The 12,352-nt window shown below is 45.5% G+C and overlaps 1 protein-coding gene across 4 annotated transcripts in view; it reads right to left on the bottom strand.

Annotated features, from left to right (window-relative positions):
* Positions 1-12,352, bottom strand: part of ss (aryl hydrocarbon receptor spineless) — a 314,320-nt gene that overhangs the window by 19,602 nt on the left and 282,366 nt on the right. For all 4 annotated transcript variants that reach the window (XR_011712270.1, XR_011712271.1, XM_071658638.1 and 1 more), the window contains exon 6: positions 2,910-3,097. Coding sequence is in view for 2 of the 4 variants with exons in the window: in XM_071658638.1 (XP_071514739.1) it covers positions 2,910-3,097 (188 nt within the window). In the remaining 2 variants the exon portion in view is untranslated. The remainder of the gene's footprint in view (positions 1-2,909; positions 3,098-12,352) is intronic.

Here is a 12,352-nt window from a genome sequence, read left to right as displayed (position 1 = left end):
TCGAGCACGACAGGTACGACCCTTGGGTATGGTGTCCAAGTGTTTGACTTCATCCCTTAAGCGCCAGGTCCAAGGCTAGATCATAATGCCTAAGAGTCGTACCGTACTTTTCTATAAAAACTACCTTCATTTATGTTAATTTCCTCATTAAATACACACACACACACACGCACACACACACACACACACACACACACACACACACACACACACACACACACACACACACACACTAACCTCACAGACATCCTCATGTGTTGAAGTTTTATTGGTGGGGTCAAGGTCAAGAAACTGTGAGTGTCAAAAAGTTCACCAGACTACAGGAAGATAGACACTAACTATAAAAGAGTATATTGGTGAATAGACAGATATAGATGAATAGATGGGATACAGATGTAGTTGGTGAAGACAGTAGCATATAAAGCAAGAGGGAAGGGGCTGTAGGATAGAGAGGGAGTATAACTCACCTCCTCATCCCTTACTCCCTTTTCACTTGTCCCTTCAGCTCCTGTATCCCTGTCTACCTCACGGCATGAATCGTTAGTCTTCTTAATAGGTTCTCAAATATCCCCCCTCTCTCTCTCTCTCTCTCTCTCTCTCTCTCTCTCTCTCTCTCTCTCTCTCTCTCTCTCTCTCTCTCTCTCGTAACTGTTGCGTGACTGCACCCTTCTGTAGTCGCAGGTCTGTGTGTTTATCTCCGTTCAGACTTTGCGATGCTTGTGACTCTACAGCCCACATCCCACCCATGCAGTAACATAGTCTCGTCTCTTCCTCTTTCCCTCCTAATACCTTTTCCTCTCTCCCATGTCCCTCCGTCCCTCCCTCTCAATAGATGTAGGTCCCTCCAGCACTGTCCCTCCCTCTCTGGTCGCGTAGTGTCATAGGTGATATGTCATTATGGGTTCGAACCCCAACATTACGACGGCCACAGCCCCTCCAGTCATATGCAACTGTTGGCCGTGAGGAGCCCTGGGTCCCGTCACTGCTGACAGTGTAGCGCCCCTGCAACCCATCAGCTCTCCTAGGGATCCTGGATTCCAAGGACGTCTTATCCTGGAGCCCCTCGAGTTGTAGAATGGGTTCGACTCCTCTCATTTCGATGGAGCTTTTTAGTTCCCTATACTCTCGAACTCTTCCTGCAGGTGAACCCCCTCCCTCTGCAGCTGCAAGACTTGTGTGTTGTGCTGCGGAAAGGTAGTAGTGGTGAGAAGGGGTAGGAATGGTTGATAGTGGCGAGAGGGGTAGTGGCAAGGGAAAGGAGTGGTCGCTAGTGGCGAGGGAGTAGTGTCAAGGGGTAGGAGTGATCGATAATGGTGAGGGAGGGAGGGAGGTTGGGGTACTACTTGCCGTGCCGTCGACCGGGCAGGCATCAGGGTGAGGACGGGTCAACGTAAGAGGACGTCAACAATATGGCTCCCACTCGGCCTCCTGGCCCACACCGCAGATAATTACTCTAATTATGGGCGTCCTCACGATCCATGTCGGGTGGAGATCTGACATACTCTGAGACGGTGGAGGTATGTGGAGGTATATCTGGACATATCTGCTATAGCATGAGGGTAGAAGATGCTCAACGATAGCGGAGGTATGGTAGGGATGTAGTTAGTCTTGAAGAATAAGGAGGAGATACTTGGGCGATGATGCAGATTATGGTAGAGTAAATCCAATAACACAAGGGTTAAACCAACGTCACTAAAAGGGTTAAACCTATTGAATCAAGGGGTTAGATTCGTCATGTCCAAGAGGTCAAGCCGTCAGGCTCAGGGGGCAAGGTGTGCATGCCCGTAGAAGGCCTCTCCCGACGCCATTGCCCCCCCACCATCTCTCTGTCAACGTTCAATTCCTTGTGCGGGAGAAATTACCAATTTATATGCAGATTACTTACACCTATTGGCAATCTCTAGTGGCAAAACCAATCAACAGGAGTGTTCAGTATGCATAACTGGTGCTTTCCCAAGGAAGATATATATATATATATATATATATATATATATATATATATATATATATATATATATATATATATATATATATACACACACACATATATATCTGAATCCGAAGGTGTAATCGTTATGTGTTGGAGTTCGTTATAGCAAAGGTGCAGTCATCTGTTCAAGGAAGTAAACTGTGCGTATTGATGGTCCTATTGAGGGGTGAGGTTGGTTAGACCTGGTGACGGGTGGGGTTGGCTGGACCTGGTGATGGGTGGGGTTAGCTGGATCTGGTGACTGGTGGGGTTAGCTGGACCTGGTGATGGGTGGGGTTAGCTGGATCTGGTGATGGATGGGGTTAGCTGGACCTGGTGATGGATGGGGTTAGCTGGACCTGGTGATGAGTGGGGTTTGGCTGGATCTGGTGAGGGTTGAGGTTAGCTAGACCTGGCCAGTGGGGTATAGGGGTAAGGTTGGTCTAACCTGGTAAGGGGTAAGGATGCAAAACGGGTGATAACCCTCCGCTCACATGGGTGTACTACATAACTAAGACCAGTGAGTATGGCTAACATACAGCCGGTCGTGTGAAACATGACGGAAGATAATCGGTCCGCCACATTCCTGTATTTTCCCACATGTCCCACGAGGGGATGGCCCTGGGTCGCGCCTCTTCGCCGTCACTGCGTGTCGCCATAGCGTAGAGATTACGTCGCGTAGAGATTACGTCACCTATGAAATGTTAACAGGGAGTTGTGGTGTGGATGGAGCGCACGCGACGGTGTATTTAGTCTCATACGACGGCTGTGTTGGGGGTCCCATGCTTGGGAATATTTGTCGCATGCAACTGTGTGGTGTCCTCCTACAGCAGTTGTGACGGCTACCGCAGTGCTACACACACACACACACACACACACACACACACACACACACACACACACACAAAAGTACCGCAAAACAAGGGAAAGAAAAACTTACTTTTGGTCCATGGAGACGAGTGAGAGGTCAAGCTTGTGTTTTGACTTGTACATGACCTCCTTCTGCGGGAGCTCGAGGAGTGACGGGGGACCGAAGGGCGTGCACACGGCGAAGAGAGCCAAGGGCGCCTCCTCCGTCTTCCTGTTTTGACCGTGGAGCACCTTAATTTTACCCCGCACGTCCAGACGCTGTGGGCAGGAGGAACACGTAAGAGAGAGAGAGAGAGAGAGAGAGAGAGAGAGAGAGAGAGAGAGAGAGAGAGAGAGAGAGAGAGAGAGAAATTCAAAGAATACAACTCGTAAAACTTACAATCTTTTGGAATAAAACGAAAGAGCATGAAAAATGAAGATGTTCCCCCCAAAAAAAATGGCGTATAAGATACTAGTAATTATGTGTTGGGTGGAACATGAGACTCTGATGTTACTGGACAGCAAGCAAAATTTCTTTAAAAAAAATAGTTATGTCTGTTAAATCTCGATCTGCTGTTCACTCAGCCATAGGATCAAAGTTACGTGATGAAAGATAGAACATGTTATCGTAGCCGGAAATGACAGTTATGGATAACAAGAACATATTAACAAAACACTGAAGCAACATTAACAAAACAGAGAAGCAACAAAAATTATAGATATTCTAATTTTTAGTTTGTTTAGAATAAACTTACTAGATCTTGGAGGACTACGTGAAACAGCAATGAGCAAAAGATTCTTATAACATTAGCTATCTGACCGAAGACTATACCATCATAGGTTTAAAAACCCAAATCCATACCGCTGAGAAGTAAATGATCCTAGCAATCCTTCGACTATTGATTATAAATTGATGTCTTAATGTCTCACGTTCTGTCATTGGAGAAATCAAGTTAATGTGTTGTCAAAATAGTCTGGGAGCTCCAGGAAGTGGTTCAAAATCCACACAGATGATATCGATCACCCATGATATGACTCGACCACAAGATGTACTCAACTATACCTCGAGTGATCAGTGTGTAAGCATTACTCGCACCCTGGATGAACAATTACCTCAACTTGTTTAAAAAAAAAAACTAGTTTATACCGCAACCTGTTTTATGTATCCTTTTTTTCCCCCTCGGTTACGCAAAGTGTAAGTTACACTGTAATGTTTGTGAAGGAATACCTGTCCAGAGTACAACACGATCTTACCACATGTACTCAGGAAGCGAACAGACATGTAGGAACGCCCTCCCCCTCGTGACACACACCTCTGTTACCATCTCCTGAGAGAAGGGCGTATTTCCTGAGAAGAAAGAGATCGCCAAAGTAGCCCATATAGATCAGGGTAAAAAGTCCCTCTCTTGCGACTAACAGCGGATGTGTATCCGTCCTTCCAGCTCTTTACATACTTCTTGAAAAGATATGATGACGCCGTACCCAAGAATGTGATTGGTATGTAAGACATTAATGATAACTGTGCCTCTGTAGCCACCACTTCCTGAATATCTATCAAAGTCAAAAAAGGGCTATCCTGGTTCACTGTTTTAACGTAATGTTATGGAACTCTGTATGATCAAGTACAAGACTATAGATTGTCTTGTCTGCGGTCAACACATAGGATGGTAGATTATACCGAATATTTCCACACCTTAGAATGTGAGGTCAAATGATTCGATGGATCAGGCCATATTGTTACGTCATTTCCGACCGCTGTGTTTATAGTGTCATTATGGCTTGTGAATTCCTGTTGTTATCATCATGTGTTCTCCTGCATACTATCCCTCTCCCTCTGAAAGCTTCTCTACGACTGTCAGCATACAAGACCACAGCACAACATACCGTCTTTCCTCAGCGACCCTACTGTACTGTTCAAAGGCGCGACCTCTGAACCTGCACGACCTCGAAGCCAACGATATCTTATAACAAGACCAATTCCTCTTCCTTTCCCACGTCCTCAACTCAGGGTATGTGCTGCCGTCTCCCATTCACATGTAATCCCCCAAAATGCGATCACAATGGACAACACGACCCTTCATACGCCTACACAGGCCTAAACCATGACCTCTCCTTTGTCTTACACAACCCCATACGGTACTTGTAATAGCCAAAACAACCTTCCCATCTCGTACGACCCCCGGCAGAACATATAACAACCTCTCAACAACACGACCTTCCTACCCTCACTTGCCGCTAACCCCTCCTCCTTCCCTCCCTCCCAGTCTACGATACCTAACAACTCTTGTGTGCCCTCCCTCTACTCACTCCAGAGAGCCCGCCCTCCCGCCTCCTCTCCTTCGGGGTCTGTGAGAGGAAGACAAGGCCGCCGAGGGTCTGCCAGCAATACACGCGAAGTATCGATAATGTGTGGCAGTCGACCCATAATGCTCTCACAGTGTGTGTGTGTGTGTGTGTGTGTGTGTGTGTGTGTGTGTGTGTGTGATTACCTGTTGTGCAGTACGGGGAAGTATCTTGTATTCATGGGGTCCTTCATCCCTTAAAGTTTTCTCATTATCATCGCAATTTCCTTTCTTGGTTTGTCTTATGTATCCACAACTTTTATCATTTCATCTCCTCACGTCTCTTTTAATTTGCGTCTTATTTGGTTTCCTGTCAGGTCCAGACACTAATGCAATGTCGTCTTGTCTACTCCCTTACTTCCTTCCACGGCTGCTGCTGGCCTCTCCCTGTAGCCCAGTTCTCTTACATCATGTACAGTCTTTGTTGCCCACGTCTTTGACCTTCTTCAGCAGATCAATATATCCCTGTTAAGGAGGGTTACCAAACTGGTGCCACATACTCTAGTTTGCGCCTGATACATGCTGCAAATGTGTTCCTGAATACATCCAATGGTGCGTGAACTTGAAGGTAGTTTTGAACCTGACTAGTGAGTGATTATTTTTCATGATCTTCCTCGTGTGAACTTATGGGGATAAACTTGATCGTCTGTCAAACCCCAGAGGTCCCTTTCACATGCTGATTCTTGTAATGTGTTTCTTGTGAGATGGTTGTCGTAACTAGGTCTCCTTTCACTTTGTCTCCCCCCCCCCCCCCCCCCCGCCCCCTCATCACCTTACATTTTGGTTGAGTTGAATTTCCTCAGCCGTTGCATTTGACCACAGCTAGAGCCTGTCCAGGTCTGTTTCGGGGTTCTCATCAGTCTGGAGACTCCCTAATTTTTTTTCATAATTTCAACATCCCCCGGGAACATGTTCAAGTCGGAATCCAGTCCTGTTAGGAAATTCTTAACTTATATAGATACAGAACAGGTCCTAGGACCAAGCCTTGTGGGAACCCAGTGTTTAATCTCACCCATATCAAGTAAGCATCTCTGATATGCGTTCCTTGATATCCCAAGCACATGTGTGCGTGTAGATCCTATTGTTTGATCTACTTCTTCTTGGTGAAGGTGTCAAGAGCTTTCTGACAGTCCCAAAACATACCACTTACCCAGCCATCTTTGTTGCCTAGGCCAGTATTCGCTTGGCCGTAGAAGTTTAGGATCCATAAAGTCACGCAGGATCTCGTGCTTCTGAACTTAAAGTGTCTCCCTTACAAATTGTCATCCTTTTGCTTCATACTTATGTTCATTTGAGATACTGGCTTGTAGGTTTGATCAGCCTTCCCGTCTCCTTGCGTAAAGATAGGTAGGGTGTGTGCAGTATTCCTCTCCTCAAGGGGTGATCCATCCTCCACTGACTTATTTTTTTATATTCAAGAAAAGCTTCAAATCTAGTGGCCTGCCATGTGTCTTAAGACGCCACTCGAGTTCAGAGTGAGAGATCTAGTCAAGGCCATATGACGTACAAGGATATATCTATCCTTTAGTAACTTCCTTATATTTCGCATCTGAATCTTAAATTTTTCCATGGTCTCTCCCACTTCACATTGCTCCAGTGTAGGGGCACTGCGTCTTGCACTGTGAAGGCACATGAATTTTACATTCGGCTCTCCACATACTGACTCTTGTATTCTCACTACCCATGTGCATGAATCCTTCAGTGTGATGACTGATTCATTAACTGATAATTTGTCCCTCTTAAAATTACGAAACAAGTTTGAAATTTTCTGCAACATCTTCCTCAGTGTATTGTCTGTTCATTTGTGTATTGTCTGTTCCTCCTCCTCTCTTATTCTGATGTGATCGTCTTATACTCTCGCTCACTTCTCAGAAGCTCCCAGCCTTTTATTCTGTCTGTATCCTCTTAAGACATCTCTAAATCCTCTACCTCTCTGACATTTGTAGGACCATAGCTGAGATTCATCCCAGCCCATTGTCTTTGGTTCTCTCCTGTAGATATGATTACATTCTCCAGCATGCTTTCTCATGGCTCTGTAGCTAGCTTACTTATGCTGTTGTTATGTTCACATATTTCCAGGATGACCTCTACCATGAGTGCATGAACGCCCCCTTTGACCTCCCTCAGTTTCCTCTCTTCCTTTCATGACCACTCATGCCGCCCGTTTCCTCGCTTGCCACCGTCTACACCCTCAGCCATGCCTTATCTCCAGCTTTGTATAGAAATCACTTGAAGATTATTTTATCTATTTAAGATACACCCTTCCGCTGTCCCACCTTTGTTGTCCCCTTCATGCCAGTAGTTGTTTTATTCAACAACTCTCGCTGATCACTTGAACCCCTTCATCACGACAGAGTGGCCCTTTGGAATGATGGCCCCCAACCTTTGACCCGACTATAAAGGGCAAAGAGGTTAAAGGATGTAACACTTTTTCTTCTTATTTCTCTCTCGGTCGCCAGTTTAACTGACATGGCTTCACCGCTAAATACTTGTCCCGGATAACCCTACTTCTCTACCAGTCTCCTCAGTTCCTTATTCGCTTTACAATTAACGCTTGCCTCTTCATATTTTTGTTTCTCTTTACTTTCTCCCACACAGTTCTCCTCGGAATATTAGCATAGCTGCTTCTCTCTCTCTCTCTCTCTCTCTCGGCGATTCTCAGCAATAAAAGACACCGACCCTGTAATTTCACCCCCCCTGTTACGTTTATCATTTATCTTATCATCATTCAATAATGGGGAGGATTTTCGCCTTCTTACCACATTTATCCTCTTCTGATGTGCTCTCTGCTGCTGTCAGGATGTACAATGAATATTTCCGTCCACTTAAATAGACAGTATTCTCTTGGTGGGTGAACTGTGCTTTCCCACACTCATTCAAGTTATTAATCCAATCTTACACTCTCAGTGGATATTCTTCCTCGTCATACATCCACCGTTGGTGTATTTTTCTTTGTTCAGATCACAGAATATTCCCATTCAGTGTACAGTTGGGACACAGAATATCTCCACATAGTTTAGAATTGGATTCTCAGAATTTCCCGTTATAGTTAACAACTGGATATATATATATATATATATATATATATATATATATATATATATATATATATATCAAGACGGGAACTTCTGGGTTTTGCTGTTTCCTTCCGTTACTTCAAATTTTACTGATATCTTTACATTTATTATCAGCCCTACTGTAATTCTCTGTCTATATGCTTGTCTGTCTATCTATCTATTTTCTCTTTAGTCTAACATTCTGTGTGAAAGGTTTCCCTGCATACCTGTCTGTCCTTTGTATGTCTGTCAGTTAAAGTGATCGTCTGAGTCTGTTTACTTTGTTAATGTTTTGCCTCGCCTCTCTGTTGGCTTGTTTGCCCCCACTTTATTATTTCTCTGTTCTACTTTTCTCTTTACTTCTCACCCTCTCTCCTCTCCCTTCACCCTCTACCCCTCTGTAGCTGCCTCCTCCCTCCTGCCCCCTTTGTTCACTGCTTCCCCTCCGTCTCTTCCCCATTTAATCACCCAAGCCAACACAAGAACAGTAAGCGATACAGCCCCCAGCCCTAACAATTACCGTCACCACTATACCAGTTACCCCCGAACCAATCTCCACCACTACACAAATCACCACCACCACCACCGCCATTGGACCAATCACCGCCATCACCAACAATCGTCACCACCACCACCACCACCACCACTCCAACCACCGGATGACATCGGGACAGAATCACCACCAGGTACAGCCATGTGCAGAGAACGAGGTAATCTACGGTAATTTGACCAATTCCGTGGCCTTTGAAGGTAATCCTCCCTTGTAGCGACGCCTGTCATACTAAATTCTTGGCCAATGGTACGTTCACACTAACACGAACACTAATGTGCTCTTAATTCTCTCCTGAATTCTTTTCTTCTAGACTTAATAATCACACTAGGATCCTGTACGCACGTTTTCCTTTGTCACACACATATTCATTATGGTCGCAACTAAACCATCGTACTTTTCTTACGACAATTTTGACTGTTTTCGAGATTTAGCTTTCGAATTTCCAGCCACCGCAGTAGTAATGTTTTTATATCATTAAGGCATCCTTGTTAGATAATTTCGTTATTCATCTTGTTTTTTTAATTTACTTTTGTTTCCTGTAATTTTGTAACATAGTTACAAAATGTTCCCTCTTGCTTTGGAATATATTTTCGTACTCCTATGATCGTTTAATAAGTTTGGAGAAGTTTTTTTTTCGTCCATTTTTGTAATAGTTTTCATGAGCCTCAGTAACAAGGTGTGAATGACCTTCCTGATCAAGAACAAAAATGACCACACACTGTGAAGGCGAGGAGGCTTAGCCACCAGGGGGCGTCAGTCGACGTTGACCTCCTTGGGTGCGATAGTCTGACTACAGAGCACAACGACACGACCCTTGGGTATGATAGTCTGGCTTTTGACATGAACCTCAAGGGTCAGGTCAGGTCAGGCTTCTGATATGAACCTCAAGGGTCAGGTCAGGTTCTGTGGCCAGGTCATCTTCGTACCGTAGTGCTCAAGGCAAAGCTCAAGCCACACCGTTTGACCACTTCAAACTCTCAGTCAGCGAGAGGACTTCGACTAGTACCCGTGATTGCCTCTTGAAAAGAACCTCGTGGTACATAACCATTCACGGTGCGACGAATGCCTCCATACATCTACTCTTCCTTAGATCAAAGCTTCGTGGCATGATACGGTTCTTCATCGGTAGAAAGAGAAATGTCTACTAATATTTACCCCTCCTTTTTTTTTTTTTTTTGATGTTCCTCCCCGTATGGTTGAAATTTCCCTACTGCGTCTTCCGGAAGGTGGGAAGACCTGGTGTCGCCCGGAATTACCCCGTTACGGTGGCGAGTATCAACACGATGATGATAGCCGTCCATAAGATCATCAAATCCCGAATCAGCTGGGTGGAAATCCTCGGCTATTTGGCTAGCGTCGGGAGGTGCTAGTGCGGGGGGACGAGGAACCGAAGAGAGAGAAGGGTCAGCTCTTCCTCTGTCTCTCTCCCCCTCCCTCCATTATCAAGGAGCCGTTAGAACTGCGTAAGGTATGCAGACTAGAGGAGGAGGAGGAGGAGGAGGAGGAAGAGGAGGAGGTCATGCCCTTGCGTTACCCTCGTGTGTGTCTCATACAGTTTACCCAGCTCTTCGTTTGCACTCATAGCAAATGTAAGGCCCTTGGACGCCACAGTCATCGCTCTCCTGTGTCAGGTCTTTGACCTGCATCGATGTATTATTTATTTTCTGCTGGAAGGAAACATTTCCTAGGGCTTACTGAATTTCACGAACACTATGTATGAAAGATTATCTTTGTTGTCAGGAGCATAAGGTGCGGGGATTGGTACAACTGTTCCCAGCAGGTGAAACTATCCCGATGGGAAGATTCGAAAATGAAGGGTCGAATTACAATGACCAACTCTGCCTAGAGCATCTAATGCTACACGTCACATCCCTTATAACCCTGTCATGAAAGATTCCAGTACTTATAGACTCCTCCAAGAGGCATCAGCGACTACATCATGTCTCCGGTAATGGATCGAATGGTTTTGACTTCCGTCGAAGGAACACAGTGATCTTTAAGTAAGGAGAACCAAAGAATTCCACCTTCGGTAATGGAAATATACTCACCTGGCGTATTCAGGGCCAGGGGAGGTCTGTCATGACCTGAGTACCTTCTGTTTGAGCAGTAGGGTCATCATTATCCATACGAAGACTATAAGTCTAAAATCCTTTTAGCTCTTTAGAAGGTTTGAAAATGCTAGACGTACCGTTGTTTGTTTTTCTCTCAAAGTGGCACCTTGACCCGACAATTGAGGGTCATACTCAAGGATTGCCATGTACCATTGCCTCACTGGTTCATGCTTCTTCCCTAGGCCTACATGTGCTCGTTACTGTGTTACTTGTGTTAGATGATCAACCTTCTGCTGGAGTTTTATCTGTATCGCTTTAGCACATTTTGTTTTCCATGGCGCCTGAACAACACTGACTGTGGTAACCACGTCACCCATGTTCCCCCGTGGTACTTCATCATGACGCTTTCCCTGGCACACCCCTATGGCCATCCCCCACTGCGCACACCCCGGGCACCCAACCCTATCACTCCTCGTAGCACCTACCCCTGTTACTCCCTGCTGTCCGCAATCCTGCCACTTCCCCTGTGGCCCTTGGCACTCCCCCGTGGTAACCAACCATGACACTCCACCGTAGCGATCATTTTCAGCACTTTCTAACTGCACCCACAACTGGCGCCCCCCAAGAAACCTCTTCCTGGCACTCCGCGTTGTATGAGACCTTGGCACTCCTACGTGGTCTTCCACCTTAGCACTCCACCCCGTGTTAACCATTTCCGACGCTTTTCCACTGCCCCCACGACTGCTACCCCATGACACCTACCCCTGGTGCTCCCCTGTGGCACCCTGGCACACCCCGTCGCTCCTGGCTCTACCCCATTGGACCCTCCCTAGAACCCCATGACACCCCACCCCGTTGCACCCTCCCCTGGTACTTCCCCGTGGCACCACAGCTCCTCACAGAAACAAGGTCCACACACACACACACACACACACACACACACACACACACACACACACACACACACATACACACACACACACACACAGTCTCCCCGCGTCGCTAGGAGCAAAAACCAGCGACCATCCATCACTGTGAAAATTATAGAGCACGGGAATTTTTCTGCCAAATGCGAAAGGACAAATCTATAATGCGACGATTTCATGCCTGGGAAAATTATTAAGTGAAAATCTGGTGTAAAAGTGCACGATATTTGTTCTTTATTACTTTACTACTTAATGTAAAGTATTTCTCAGTTTCAAAGTCTGCCATATGCCACTATATTACTGATGCGTTTATGTTTAGGTAAATGATTCCATTAACAAAGCCCTCTTGAAATTTTATATATATATATATATATATATATATATATATATATATATATATATATATATATATATATCCTTGAAAAACATAGGTTAACGTACGTCTGATAACAACCCGAGAAAACCAAAAACACGTCTGGAGAAGACATAGCACCATTCCTCCGTGGTCGACACAAACACACAAACCCACAAGTCTCCCCCTGGCCTGTGGGCGGGCTGGCCGTCCTCATGTTGTTTTCACTCCAAAATAGATTTGGGAATTTGGCC

This window comes from Panulirus ornatus, chromosome 66, assembly GCF_036320965.1.
Source record: "Panulirus ornatus isolate Po-2019 chromosome 66, ASM3632096v1, whole genome shotgun sequence".
Classification (NCBI taxonomy): Eukaryota; Metazoa; Arthropoda; class Malacostraca; order Decapoda; family Palinuridae; genus Panulirus; species Panulirus ornatus.
The sequence above is the reverse complement of the archived record's forward strand: the minus strand, read 5'-3'. Positions and strand labels throughout refer to the sequence as shown.